This window comes from Neophocaena asiaeorientalis, unplaced genomic scaffold (assembly GCF_003031525.2).
Source record: "Neophocaena asiaeorientalis asiaeorientalis breed wild unplaced genomic scaffold, Neophocaena_asiaeorientalis_V1.1 scaffold91, whole genome shotgun sequence".
Classification (NCBI taxonomy): domain Eukaryota; kingdom Metazoa; phylum Chordata; class Mammalia; order Artiodactyla; family Phocoenidae; genus Neophocaena; species Neophocaena asiaeorientalis.
This window is the reverse complement of record NW_020173198.1, coordinates 11,524,702-11,540,400: the sequence shown is the minus strand read 5'-3', so window position 1 is coordinate 11,540,400 and position 15,699 is coordinate 11,524,702. Positions and strand designations below refer to the sequence as shown.

The window sequence follows — 15,699 nt, the reverse complement described above, 5'->3', positions numbered from 1 at the left end:
GACTAAATATCTACAAAACAACTACCTGACAAAGGACTAATGTCCAGAATACATAATAAACATCTACAACTTAATAGTAGAGAGACTTAACAACTTGACAAAATACAGGCAAGAGAATTGAACAGATACTTCACAGAGGAGTATACACAAATGGCCAGTAAGTACCTCATCGTTAGTCATCAGGGAGATGCAAATGAAAACTGCAGGGAGATATACTATAGGGCTAAAGACCAACAACGCCAAATGTTGCCAAGGGTGAGAGCTACTGGTGAAATGATACGTCCACTTTGGTAAAAGATCTGCAAGTTTCTTATAAAACTAAACATATACCTATCTAGCAATTCCACTCCTTGGTATTTATCCTCCACAGTGAAAGCTTTTGTTCTCAAGAAGACTTGTACTAGAATGGGGATTTCCCTGGTGGTCCAGGGCGTAAGACTCCCTGATCCCAATACAGGGGGCCCGGGTTCGATCCCTGGCTGGGAAACTGGATCCCACATGCATGCTGCAACTGAGAGTTCCTGTGCTGCAACTAAGAAGCCCACGTGCTGCAACTAAGAGTCCGCATGCCGCAACTAAAAGAAAAAAAGAGCCCGCACGCCACAACGAGGATCTCGCATGCCGCAATGAAGATCTGGCACAGGCAAAATAATAAATAAATATTAAAAATAAATAAACAAATAAATAAAATAGAAGACTGTACTAGAATGTTCACAGAAGCTTTATTCATCATAGCCCCCAACTGGAAACAGCCCAAGCATCTGTCCATCATGGATGGATACACAGACTGTAGTATGTGCATACTCAGTGGTAAAAAAGGATACACACAGCTACAGGGATGAATCTCAAACACATCATGCTGAGTGAAACAGGCCTCACACCAAAGAGCATGACTTCATGATTCTACTTTCATGAAGTTCTAGAAAAGGTTAGACTGATCTGTGATGAAAAAATTCAGCCCAGTGGTAACCTCTGGGGGTGGGAGTGGGTAGGAGTGGACTGGAAAGAAGCAGAAGGGAATATTCTCTGGTGATGATGTGATGTTCTGTATCTTTTTTCTAAATATTCTTCCTCCTTCCTCTTTTCAAAAACGTAAATGAGAGGTACTGTACACACTGTTCTGACATTTTGTTTTATTGTATCCTTTTTTTTTGCGGTACACAGCCCTCTCACTGTTGTGGCCTCTCCCGTTGCGGAGCACAGGCTCCGGATGCGCAGGCTCAGCGGCCATGGCTCACGGGCCTAGCCGCTCCGCGGCACGTGGGATCTTCCCGGATCGGGGCACGAACCCGTGTCCCCTGCATCGGCAGGCAGACTCTCAGCTGCTGCGCCACCAGGGAAGCCCGATGTTCTGTATCTTGATAGATCGTGTTGCATTAGTTAGAACCTATCAGATGGTACACTTAAGATCTGAGCATTTCACTATAAATTTTATCCCCAGTGATCCCCAAATATAAACACATATTAAACTCTGGCTCATGACAAGCATACTCAAGGATCTGGGAGGGGGAGTGCTCTGATGTTTGCAAATTACTTAGAAATGCATCCAAAACTAAGATGAATTGATGGGTGGACGGAGGGATGGCTGAATGGTTATGTAATAAAGCAAATACAGCAAAATGGTAGCTGTACAATCTAGGTGGGGAGGAAACGGGTGTTTGCTGAACAATTCTTTCAACTTCTTTGTATGTTTGAAATTTTTCATAATAAAATGTTGGAGGGGGGGAACAGGACGAATACAAAGTTAAAAAAAAAAAAGGACAGAGCCGCAGCACTCAATCTCCATCCCAGCTCTAAAATCAAAGAACTACAAAATGACTTGAAACACCGAGGTCCCCACTTCCACGCCCACCTCCAGGTTTGGTTACAGTACTTACGTAACCCCAGAACCACAGCCCCATCATCATAATATGCCCCTGAGCCTCTGTATCAAAAATCCAAAGCAAAAAAAAAAAAAAATCCAAAGCAGCATCCTACGATTTCAGGCCCAGAAGAGACATCAGCCTGCATGTGTCCGTACCAAGAAGATGGTCAACCCAGTTCACCTGCTTTAAGTCATTTGATACAGTTGGGAAAATAGGGGTCTGGCACATACCAGGGCTCAGCTGGGTATTTACTGCTAAGCCAGGCACCCCCCCACCCCAACCATGCCTATGTCAGCCCCAACCATGCCTATGTCAGCTCCAACCAGGGTTTCAGATCAAAAGCATCATCTTCCAATATCAATGTGACTCATTGTGCACTTGTGTGTGCTGGGCGTTTGACATGACTTCATTTAATCCTCACAACCACCCTATGAGGTAGTTTATTATCTTGCTTTTATGGTTGAGGAAACAGCCTCAGAGAGGGTAAATAATGCCCAGGAACACACAGCCGGAGCTGGGATGCAGGTACATTCAGTGAGGCTCTAGGGCAGAGGCCCTTTCTAGAAAGCACTCCCCCCACCCCCGCAAGCCCCTCTGAACCAGTACTGACAGGGGTGCAACCTGTGTGTCTGTATAGCTTTTTGAGCAGGGAGAACTGGGCTTCAGGGGACAATGAAAAACTCTCAACACCTGAGAGCGACGGGTCCAATCTCTCTCTCTCCGAGGCCCTGCACACGTGGAGATCTTTAGGCGACCCCACACTCTTGTGTTTCTATGCCAGGCATGCTCATTAGGCTAGATGTATGTTTCGTATGTACACCAATCACAGCCTCGCCCTGGTTTTCCCTCTTGTTCATTCCGTTAAAAGAAGTGCCAGGCCTATGTTTTCCTCTAAGAGTTTGATAGTGTCTGGCCTTACATTTAGGTCTTTAATCCATTTTGAGTTTATTTTTGTGTATGGTGTTAGGGAGTGTTCTAATTTCATACTTTTACATGTACCTGTCCAGTTTCACCAGCACCACTTATTGAAGAGGCTGTCTTTCCCCCACTGTATATTCTTGCCTCCTTTATCAAAGATAAGGTGACCATATGTGCGTGCGTTTATCTCTGGGCTTTCTATAGCGTTCCTCTACCAAACATAAAATAGATAGCTAGTGGGAAGCAGCCGCATAGCACAGGGAGATCAGCTCGGTGCTTTGTGACCACCTAGAGGGGTGGGATAGGGAGGATGGGAGGGAGGGAGACGCAAGTGGGAAGAGATATGGGAACATACGTATAACTGATTCACTTTGTTATAAAGCAGAAACTAACACACCACTGTAAAGCAATTATACTCCAATAAAGATGTTAAAAAAAATTAAAAAAAAAAAGTGTCAGGTACTACCTGTTTCTACCCGTAGGCTTTAATGACTCAGGAGAGTCCAGCAGCGCCCTCTAACCCCTTCCTTTGTCTTTACCCTCCTGTCACACTTTCCCACTGGGCTGTGCCTGGCGATCGCGTAGAGCAGGGGTGGGAGCTCCTCGTGCCAAGTCTGGGTTTGTAACTTCGGGGACAAGGGGGAGGGGGAAGGGAAGATGTTAAGAGGCCCTTAATTGGGGAAAATGTCTTACAAATCTGAATTCCCACAACACCTGGGATTCTCATCAGAGCCGTAACAACTCAGATCCTTTCCACCAGAAAAAGATGCAGCCCCTCCTACACCATTTACCACGGGCTCCACTCCAGCACCAGGCATCTGACTCATCAAGGAAGGTGAAAGGGTTAGAGGTTAAAAAAAAAAAAAGAGAAAACCATAAGCACCAGGCTTAGTGACTTACCAGGGCTTTTTCAAGGGTGATCTTTAGAGAGAAATATGTCTATGTAGAGATTAAGTATGTCATTCACTTATAAAAGAAGAGAAAGGAAAAAACCAAAATCCTATGAAAATTTCTTTAATTTTCATCTTTTGGAAATACATTTTTCATTTTTATTTCCACGATACAAAAATGTTAAATATCTAACAATGATCTATATGAAGCAGATCTACAGAAGTAGATCCACGAGATTCTGTCCCTGTTGTGATGTTTCAACAGAGAAAGGGCTGGTACAGGGTGTCGATTTGTCATGATTTCACACACATGCACACACTCCACCTCACCCCCAGATGCCACCAAACAGAGAAGACACCAGGCTAAGATAATGAAAACTGAAAGCAGCGCTACATGGGAAAACAGAAATTAACTTTTCACTCGTACACTCCACCATGAGAAACTCACATCTTAGGGGGAAAACTCTAAATAAATATGCCCCAAAGGTCAAGGCAGGTGTTGACAGCGGTAGAGATTTTCCTACTGGGAAAACAAGCTTGAGAGCCTCATATTTTCAGGCAGCGATGGTGGAAAGCAGGCAGACACAACCGAATTCTCTACTGGGAGACATACCCATGCGCTGAGGCTGCCCCCAGGACTGAGCATGAGATGGTGGATGAGAATCTCTCAAAGCAGGAAAGAGTTCAACCCCAAATCAGGATCACAGCACCTAAGAGTGTCGGCTCTTTCTGTGAAATCTCACGGCCAACCTTCCCCATCAGGTGGATTCTTAAACACAGATTCATGACAGGAAGGGTTTCACATAAGCAACAAGTAATGACCTGGTTAATCACGTACACATGACAGCCAACGACATGCTGAGTGCCAGCAGACAGGTGATGCTAAAGAGGAAGGAACACAGCCTTGACGATAAACACTGGGATTTTTCAGGAGACACACATTTGGTTTCAAACCCCTCCTGCACCACATTGGATTCAGTTAAACACAGTATGGCTTCCAAAAATGCCGGCCGCTTCTTTCCTTCTCAGCAACAGCACCAGCGGTTTGTTCCACTCAGGTCTTGGTTACCACGTGTCAGGGACCTCAAAGAGCTTGGCTGAGCTGTCCGAGATGCTTCCTGGTGGGAGAGGACAAAACAAGGTGAACAAGGAGAGGACCACCCCGGGGGGGAGAACAAAAAGACCAGCTGCAAACACAGCTTTGACCAGGGCCAGGGCCGGGTGGTGGCATGGCCACAAGTGGAGAGAGTCCACGGGTGGGCCTTGCCTATGGAGAGCAGTGCCCGGCAAACAGAGGCCACACTGCAGAAACATCACGGTAGGGCCAAGGAAGTGCCTCCCTGCTTGGGTGCCTCTCTTGATTTTACAGGAGTGACAGTATCTCTCAGTGAGAACCCACTCTGTATTCTTTGCTAGCCAGCATGCTGGGCACTTAGTTCATTTAATCTTCATAAAAGCCCAGTTGAGGGGTACCAATATCCCCATTTTACAGATACAAGGCATCTAGTGAGTGGCTGAGATGAGGTCTGGATCCTTCCGCAGCACCAAGGTGGCTGGGTTCCTCTGTGCTGTGGTGACCGGCACCCAGATGAGAAATCTCAGGGGCTGGCGGCTAGACAGTGGCAGGAAGCCAACCAGTGGGAGTTCAGAGATCCCAAAAGGGGCAAAAGCAGCTTGTAGCTTTTTCCAATTTCAGCAACACTGGCTACAGTCTTCTCGGACTGAAGGGTCTCTTCCGTTACAAACAGTTTCACCCCGAAGTTAGAAGCCCTTCTGCATTCAGCTACTTTCTGCAACAGCAGCAGCAGCACTGGGTCACGGCCTGGACCACAAACGTCCAGATCCGAGTGACTGGGAATTAAGTCAGGAAACAGCACGTTCACGATGGAAAATGCACGACTGGGCATTCCCGTACCCGTGGTATCATGCATGATTTAAGCCCTAGAGCAGGGCAGGCAGGGAAAAGGGCAAAGCCAGCCCCAGCCGCTAACACGCCAAGAGTTCAAAAGGGGGGAGGTCTGTGATGATGCCTGAAGTGGAGAGTAACTTCTAAAAACAGAGGGGAACTCGCTCGGCTGGCAGTGGCTACTGCCAGTGACAGGAATGCCTAAAGGTAACTAGGTCCAAACACATGAAATAACATAGGGAATTCCACTAGAGTGAGAATTCCCACTTCTGCTCATTTACTGAGATAAAGTCCAGACAGACAGGATAAGAAGAGCAGGCGAGGGGTCATTTGAAGTGTTCTGCCCCAAGTCTCGTGGCTGTGTTGCACATGCATCTCTTGGGACTGCTCCTGAGAAGTGAAGATGGGCAGGAGATGGTCCACGTGACAAAGACTGCCATGATCCAGTTAGAAAAGGAATAAAGGTTATTGGAAAATGAAACAAAACACAAACACTCCCCTCCCCAGAGCAACTAAATACTACAGACAGCCCATGATAAGACTGAAACCAGCCTGACCCCTCCTCCACCACACATTCACACAACACCTAATTGTAGGGAGGAAAATAAACATCAATAAGGGCATTTTTACAATTCACATATCAAAGAAATATTACAGCAGCCAATCTGCCATTCTAAAGGTAAAAGCCACAATGCCAAATGTGGGGAGCTGAAATAAATTAAAACTAGCTGAGAGGAAAAAAGATAAATGGCTAAAAGCAACTGCGTTGTCATATTTATAATCGCACCCGTGGTTAGCTGGATGGGAGTATATGTGAGTCTGGTGGTACGCCATCAAACGCACAGGAGCGACTCTGTGAAGAGCTAGTGAGAAATAACAGAATAAGCAAAAGCTGTGAAGTGAGGCAAGTCTGGCCTGACCATCTCACTAGCTGTAAGACTCCAAACAACTCTCAGTGCCTCATCTATAAGATGGACTCGATGCTACTTTATGCCACCCAGGACTTCTGAGATTCAGCCAGGTTCCTGGCACAGAGCAAGTTTTTTTTTTTTTTTTTTTTTTTTGCAGTACGTGGGCCTCTCACTGTTGTGACCTCTCCAGTTGAGGAGCACAGGCTCCGGACGCGCAGGCTCAGCGGCCATGGCTCACGGGCCCAGCCGCTCCGCGGCACGTGGGATCTTCCCGGACCGGGGCACGAACCCGCGTCCCCTGCATCGGCAGGCGGACTCTCAACCACTGCGCCACCAGGGAAGCCCCAGAGCAAGTTTTAAATGCATGTTAGGCCCCTTCCCTTAGGGATAAGGTGGCCCAATACTGAACGTGTGGCTGCCCAGGAAGCCAACAGCCTGCAGTCAGAGAGCTGCCTAAAATGCGCAGCTGCTGAGCAAGAATGATGTGTACAGAGGAAACAGAACTTTACGAACCATGTAAAGGAGACCCAGACCAGAGGGGAGCTGGACGTCACTGCTGGTGTTTGTTCTAGCACCTTCCAGAAAGGGAGAGCTGTAGACCGTTGAAGGATCCGTCTCAAAGCTAACGGACAAAGAGCTACGGTCGGTTTTCCGGGGGACTCACTTTCACAGCCCTGTTTAGTTACTAGAGTGCAAAGAATTATTCAGGAACAATTTTTCTTTTTAAATAGATACCTCAGGACATCTGCCTCCTGCTATGACGGACCATACCTTGCATCACATACAAAGGTTAACTCTAAATGGATTGTATGTCTAAATGTAAAACCTAAAACTGGAAAACTTCTAGAAGAAAACACAAGAGAAGATCTCTGCAATTGAGTAAGGCAAAGATTTCTTAGATATGACAACAAAGGCATAATCGAAGGGAAAAAATTGATAAATTGGATTTCGTTAAAATTTAAAACTTCTACTATTGAAAGATACTGTTAAGAGAATGAAAAGAAAAGCACAGTCTGGAAGAATTTGTAAAACACCCATAAGGAGTTGTATCCTGAATACGTAAGAATACATAAGAACTCTTAAAACTGAATAAGGAGAAAACAAACAGCCCAATGAAAAAATGAGCAAAAGATTTGAACAAACATTTCCTTAAAGAGATTTAAATGGACAAATAATCAAATTAAAAGATACTTAACATCATTAGTCATTAGGGAAATTCAAACCAAAGCCATAATGAGATACCAGTACACACCACTAGAATGGCAAAAAGGACAATACCAACACTGGTGAAGGTACAGAGCCATTAAGCCCTCATGCCCGGCTGGTGGGAATGCAAAATGCTGCAGCCACTTTGGAAAACAGTGTGCCAGGTTCTTATAAAATTAAACATACACTTACCACACGACCCAGTAATTCCAGCCTTAGGTATTTTCCTAAAGAAATGAACACTTAGTTCGCACAAAAACTTATACACAAATGTTTATATCTGCTAGATTCTTAGTTGCTAACAACCTAAATGTCAACAGGCAAAATGGATAAATAAACAGTGATATGTCCATAAAATGGACTGCTACTCAGCAGAAAGAAGGAATGAGCCAGCAACATGGGCAAGAACACAGACAAACGTCAAATGCATTAAGCTAAGTGCAAGACTCAAGGGGTTACTTATTGAATGATTCCATTTAAATGACCTTCTGAAAAAGGCAAAATTACAGGAATAGAAAGCAGATCAGCAGCTGCTGGGATCTATGGATGGGAAGGGGCTGATTGCAAAGGGGCACGAGGGAATCTTCTGGAATAACTGTTCTATTTCTTGAGCACAGTGATGGTTATTTGACTGTACATATTTGTCAAAATTCATCAACTTGTACACCTAAAAGTAATGACATATTGTATGTAAATTGTATCTTAATAAAGCTGACCCTGCAAAAGGTATGAGGAATGTTGTTTTAAAAAAATCCAACAAATTTTAATATGAAATATTATGCTGATAATTAAAATTATTTGACCAAGAGTTTTTTTTTTTTTTAATGGGGGGAAAACAAGATACTAAACGACATATAGAGTATGATGCCAACTATGTATAAAAACGATAGGCAGGGGCTTCCCTGGTGGCGCAGTGGTTGAGAGTCCGCCTGCCCATGCAGGGGACACGGGTTCGTGCCCCGGTCCGGGAGGATCCCACATGCCACAGAGCGGCTGGGCCCGTGAGCCATGGCTGCTGAGCCTGTGCGTCCGGAGCCTGTGCTCCGCAACGGGAGAGGCCACAACAGTGAGAGGCCCGTGTAATGCAAAAAAAAAAAAATGATAGGCAGAGTAAAATACTTGTTAACAGAGTATCAAGTAACTAGGGTTTAATGTTCTTTCTAGCTTCCTTTCCTTCATTTTACTGATTTTCATAGTGAGCACATTATTTTTATTAACAGAAACAACAAAAGAAACTAAAAAGTGGTAAACACAAAGGGTGACTGTTTCTGCTGATTTACCTTTCATTTAACTAGAGTTGAAAGGGAGAAACTCTGAGAGCTAAGACAGCTCCTCCCTCACGTGAATCTGAAAAACTACACAGCACACTGAAAATCTGCTGTCGTATCGTTTCCTACAGAGTGGAATTCTGTATAGGGCAAGATCCTCTGGGGTGCCATACAGGAGTTTTTAAGTAGGAAATGCTCCAAAGGGCCTGGTCGTGGGGTGGTATCCACATCAAGAAAGCAGGGCTCCCCTGGATGGTGTGTGGGGAGCCCCCGAGGTATGCCTGGAGGAAGAGGGAGGCGCAGGGAGTGTGCCGCCTCACAGGGCACACTCCTCAGTTAGGCTGAAATCTGCATTTTAACTGAGGAATTAAAAAGTTCTTTGGGAGGTTGCTGGACATCCCTAGCCTGGCCGCTCAGGTGACCGACAGCACCAACTGCAGATCGCGTTCCTGACTTGAGGAGACCTCCAACGGCACAAAGAGACCACTGTTCTAGGTAGACTCCCTACTTTTATACTGTAACCCTAGGGGTTTAAGCTGGAAAGGTTCAGCAGATTAGTCAAGACTACAATAAAAGCTGCGGCTCTTGGAAACCATGTAAAGCTCTAATGTGTTGGGGTTTTCTTAATAAATTTATTTTTGGCTGCGTTGGGTCTTCATTGCAGGCTTTTCTCTCATTGCGGCGAGCGGGGGCTACTCTTCATTGCGGTGCACGGGCTTCTCATTGCGGTGGCTTCTCTTGTTGAGCACGGGCTCCAGGCGCGTGGGCTTCAGTGGTTGTGGTACGCGGGCTCAGTAGTTGTGGCTTGCAGGATCTAGAGCGTGGGCTCAGCAGTTGTGGCACATGGGCTTAGTTACTCCACCGCATGTGGGATCTTCCCAGACCAGGGCTCGAACCCGTGTCCCCTGCATTGGCAGGTGGATTCTTAACCACTGTGCCACCAGGGAAGCCCTGTGCTGGATTTTAAATGTAAAGTGGAAAGGAAACTTGGAACAACTCTATCATGTGACAAAAAGTCACCAGGAACAGTCCACAGCTTGGCCCTGTTCTGTGAACACTGTCTAACAGGCACTGCCGGAGCTTCTGGCTAATGGACAGTCCATCTTTATTTTGAGACTGGCCAGTCTCATCAGCATCAGGCCACTGGAACACAATTCACTTACTCAGCAAGAGCAAGTACGCTGTGGACACCCATCCATTACTGTCTGGGGAACATTTCTTGGACAGTTTACTCCAGCATAAATGGCACACAGAGCTGTTTCCTTTATATACCAATGAAGAATATACCTTGAATGCCCCAGTGGAAAGCGGACAGCATTACCAATCTACAATAACTGCAATAAATATAAAGGGAGGGGATTTATATTATACATTTGCTTCCTGAAAATAGGATAGAAACAACTACAGTTACGAGAAATATTTACTAAGCACATAACATGTACACAAAAAGCTCCAAAAGAGAATAATGTCTCAGACTTCCACTGCATGACTTCATCACAAGAAAATCCAGATTGGTAGTTGTTTCTGATCTAGAACAGATGCCAGAAATATTCACCTTTGCAAAGAATCCTTTGTTTCCTCTAAAGTTTGGATAAACTTCACATTTTCCAGAGTGGTACAAGGCCTTTGCTCTGGATCAGACAGCCCTCCCCGCCACCCCCAATAACAGCTGTATTTGAATTTGCATATTTGTGATTCTGTGAGCCTTGGTTTCCTCTCTATAAATTAGATATAATGATATCTACACCTTACTTGGTTTTTATAACGACTAGACCATAAAGGACGTTCCTAGCACAATGTCCGGTATATAATATCAACTCAATAAATGGTCATTTCTTCTATAACTTAAGTCATTTTGTTATCTTGGAAGGTGTCCAGTACTTAACTCTTAGTGTATCTTTGATACTAAATTGTGTAATTAAGAAAAATGACACTGTTTTGTGTGGGATTTATCGAGCATCAGTGTCTCGGGATTGCTACGGTACATGATATTCTATGGCTGTACTTTTTGCTACTTTCCCCTCGGAAAACAGAACATTTCCTACAGGTGGAATGCTGTCTTTTATGTTTCTCATGCCTTCACTAGCAGTGTACTGGGCACCCAACGCACCCTAGTGAATCATCTGAGCACCTGTCAAGATAACGTCCCCAGTAGGAACGCTCAGGCTAGATGCCTTAGAACCCATCTGTGCAGGACAGACGGAGCCACACTGTACCAGACACTCTAATCCAGTTCTGGCCGACATCAATCCAGGCCCTCTCTGATCCTGGGATACTCTGAACCTTTGGGAGATTCATACAGACCCTTTAGAGTCTGAACTTTGTACTGTCGCTCATTTTAGGACGTCCTTAAAGTAAATGAGCGATCAAAATCAGATGACTTACCAAGTCCAGCACCCGATATCTCGACCTACATCCAGCTGATACTATTAGGACTACATGCTTAAAACAAACCAGCTAAAGAGGATCCAGGAAACTTCCAGCCTTGCATCAGAAAGTCTTAGTGAATGGTGCTCCAGAAGAAAACTCAATGATCTCAAGTTCTCTGATTCAATTAAAAGTTAGATGTCAAGATGCTTCTCTTTTTTTTAGCTGGATTGACAAAGAAGTACAAAAATCTATCTTTTTTTTTTTTTTTAGCTCAAATCTTGTGGCAGTGACAGCTTTACTGTCAATGGGAGGAAAAAAAAACTATTTTAATGATGGTATTATAAATTCAAAACCCCAAATAACTCATAGAAAGTTTTCACTTAAAACCATGAAAGTTATAAAAGGAGCTAATCTATTGATGCAATCTATTATTAGGTATTTTAATACCTCTGAGACTGTGCTGAGATAGAAGGGAAAAAACCTAAAATCCTGTCCCTGAGAAGTAACAGATAAGTGAAAAAATTAAAGAGAATGATATGAAGGAAAGCTATTACACGAGGGGAAAAGTGCCCCCCAACATGCTTGGGGTGAGCTCTGAAAATCATGCTAACATTTAATATTTAATATTTGTGAAGCAGGTACAATGCGGCAGTGGTAACAAGTTATCAAAGATGAAGACTAAGTATGTTACAGATTAAAAACTTCTCTAATACTTAAATGAGGGAAAGGGAGACTCACAGATTCAAGAGACAGTTAAAATACACGACCCAGACTTCAAACAAGAGTTTAAGTTTTCAGTTAAAGTTAAGCTTTAGCATAATGTATAAAAGGCATCTGTGACATTTTTGCTGCTTCTTTGATTTCACTCATATCAATGAGATTCAGAAAACGCCCTGCAGGCAGATCGAGCCACATGTAAAAAGAGGAATTAACTGAAACACAATGGATTCTTGGCTTGAGTGTGAATCAAGTTCCAGGCTTCCACTCCCATCCTTTGATTTGACTGCTGGTTCCACTAACAGGGGTGACTATCAGGAAGCAAGATACAGGAGAGGAGTAATTTTGGCTTGCAGGCATCCCCCTCATCACGTAACTGTGCTTAAAGGTACTCACTTTATTGCAGGCCTGACTTAAAGGCTCTGTGATCTTGGGCAAGTCACGTAACCTTCAGGCCTCCGCTGTTTCCTCACTCCTTTTCTTTTCTTTCTTTCATTAATTTTTTTTTATCGAAGTATAGTTGATTTACAATGTTGTGTTAATTTCTGGTGTGCAGCAAAGTGATTCATTTATATATATATTCTTTTTCATATTCTTTTCCACTATGGTTTATTACAGGATATTGAATATAGTTCCCTGTGATACACAATATGACCTTGTTTACCTATTTTACATATAGTAGTTTGGATTTGATAATCCCAAACTCCTAATTTATCCCTCCTCCACACCCTTTCCCCTTTGGTAACCATAAATTTTTTTTCTATGTCTGTGAGTCTGTTTCTGTTTTGCAAATAAGTTCATTTGTATCATATTTTAGATTCCACATGTAAGTGATATCACATGGCATTTGTCTTTCTCTTTCTGACTTACTTCACTTAGTATGATCATCTCTAGGTCCATCCATGTTGCTGCAAATGGCATCATTTCATTCTTTTTTTATGACTTAGTAGTATTCCATTGTATACATGTACCACATCTTCTTTCCATTCATCTGTTGATGGACATTTAGGGTACTTCCATGTCTTGGCTACTGTAAACAGTGCTGCTATGAACACTGGGGTGCACATATCTTTTCAAATTAGAGTTTTCTCCAGATATATGCCCAGGAGAGGGATTGCTGGATCATATGGCAACTCTATTTTTAGTTTTTTAAGGAACCTCCATATGGTTTTACATAGTGGCTGTACCAATTTACATTCCCACCAACAGTGTAGGAGGGTTCCCTTTTCTCCACACCCTCTCCAGCATTTGTTATTTGTAGATTTTTAATGATGGCTATTCTGACCAGTGTGAGGTGATACCTCATTGTAGTTTTGATTTGCATTTCTCTAATAATTAGTGATATTGAGCATCTTTTCATGTGCCTGTTGGTCATCTGCATGTCTTCTTTGGAGAAACGTCTACTTACGACTTCTGTCCATTTGTTGATTGTATTGTTTTTTGTTGTTGTTGTTGAGTTGCATGAGCTGTTTGTATATTTGGGAAATTAAGCCCTTGTTGGATGCATCATTTGCAAATATTTTCTACCATTCTGGAGGTTGTCTTTTCATTTTCTTTATAGTTTCCTTTGCTGTACAAAAGCTTGTAAGTTTGATTAGATCTCATTTGTTTATTTTTCTTTTTATTTCTACTGCCTTGGGAGACTGACCTAAGAAAACATTGCTACGATTTATGCCAGAGAATGTTTTGCCTATGTTCTCTTCTAGGAATTTTATGGTGTCATGTCTTATATTTAAGTCTTTAAGCTATTTTGAATTTATTTTTGTGTATGACGTGAGGGAGTCTTCTAACTTCACTGATTTACATGCAGCTTTCCAGTTTTCTCAACACCACTTGCAGAAGACACTGCCTTTTCTCAGGCGTCAGTTTTCTTAATTGTAAAATGGACCATCATGCCTACTTCAGAGATTTAAACGAAAGCATTTCCATCAAGCACGAAGTGCAGGGGTCGGGGGGTGGATGAACTGGGAGATTGGGATTGACATATATACACTACTATGTATAAAATACATAACTAATGAGAACCTACTGTATAGCACAGGGAACTTTACTCAGTGCTCTGTGGTGACCTAAATGGGAAGGAAATCTAAAAAAGAGGGTATAGATGTATATGTGTAACTGAATCGCTTTGCTGTATAGCAGAAACTAACACAACATTGTAAAGCAACTATACTCTAATAAAAATTAATTTAAAAAAATAAAGATAGGATCCGAACATGCCACATCTAAGGAACTCAGGATGGTGGAGTGGCTGCCTTCACATGTGATGTTGGCTCCTATGTCAGAGAAGAGGTGAAGGCTCTAAGAGTCCATGTTTTTAGGGGAGAGAGCAGAAGCAAGAAGAACCACAATCCTGCAGCCTGTGGAAAGAAAACCACATTCACAGAAAGACAGACAAAATGAAAAGGCAGAGGACTATGTACCAGATGAAGGAACAAGATAAAACCACAGAAAAACAACTAAATGAAGTGGAGATAGGCAACCTTCCAGAAAAAGAATTCAGAATAATGATAGTGAAGATGATCCAGGACCTTGGAAAAAGAATGGAGGCAAAGATGGAGAGGACACAAGAAATGTTTAACAAAGACCTAGAAGAATTAAAGAACAACAAACAGAGATGAACGATACAATAACTGAAATGAAAAATACACTAGAAGGAATCAACAGCAGAATAATAGGCAGAAGAACGGATAAGTGACCTGGAAGACAGAAAGGTGGAATTCAATGCCATGGAACAGAGTAAAGAAAAAAGGATGAAAAGAAATGAAGACAGCCTAAGAGACCTCTGGGACAACATTAAACACACCAACATTTGCATTATAGGGGTCTCAGAAAGAGAAGAGAGAAAGAAAGGACTCAAAAAAAATATTTGAAGAGATTATAGTGGAAAACTTCCCTAACATGGGAAAGGAAAGAGCCGCCCAAGTCCAGGAAGCACAAAGAGTCCCAGGCAGGATAAACCTAAGGAGAAACATGCCGAGACACATAGTAATCAAACTGACAAAAATTAAAGACAAAGAAAAATTATTAAAAGCAACAAGGGAAAAATAACATGCAAGGGAACTCCCATAAGGTTAACAGCTGATTTCTCAGCAGAAACTACAAGCCAGAAGGGAGTGGCATGATATATTTAAAGTGATGAAAGGGAAGAACCTACAACCAAGATTACTTTACCTGGCAAGGATCTCATTCAGATTCAACGGAGAAATCAACTGCTTTACAGACAAGCAAAAGCTAAGAGAATTCAGCACCACCAAACCAGCTTTACATCAAATGCTAAAGGAACTTCTCTAAGTGGGAAACACAAGAGAAGAAAAGGACCTACAAAAACAAACCCAAAACAATTAAGTAAGAAAACAATTGCAAAGATCAATAAAACTAAAACCTGGTTCTTTGAGAAGATAAACAAAATTCATAAACCTTTAGCCAGACTCATCAAGAAAAAGAGATAGAGAACTCAAATCAATAAAATTAGAAATGAAAAAGGAGAAGTTACAACAGACACCACAGAAATACAAAGCATTGTAAGAGACTACTACAAGCAGCCCTATGCTAACAAAATGGACAACCTGGAAGAAATGGACAAATTCTTAGGAAGGTATAACCTTCCAAGAGTGAACAAGGAAGAAATAGAAAATACGAACAGAC

The 15,699-nt window shown here is 42.8% G+C and overlaps 1 protein-coding gene across 4 annotated transcripts in view; it reads right to left on the bottom strand.

The window, feature by feature from the left end:
- Positions 1 to 3,722: 3,722 nt before the first annotated feature.
- PARN (poly(A)-specific ribonuclease) overlaps positions 3,723 to 15,699 on the bottom strand; it is a 163,208-nt gene continuing 151,231 nt past the window's right edge. Inside the window, exon 23 of one of the 4 annotated variants that reach the window (XM_024744568.1) lies at positions 3,723 to 4,791. In XM_024744568.1, the coding sequence (XP_024600336.1) occupies positions 4,758 to 4,791 (34 nt within the window). In that variant the 3' untranslated portion in view covers positions 3,723 to 4,757. The remainder of the gene's footprint in view (positions 4,792 to 15,699) is intronic. The other 3 variants (XM_024744566.1, XM_024744567.1, XM_024744565.1) reach the window with 3 other exon arrangements.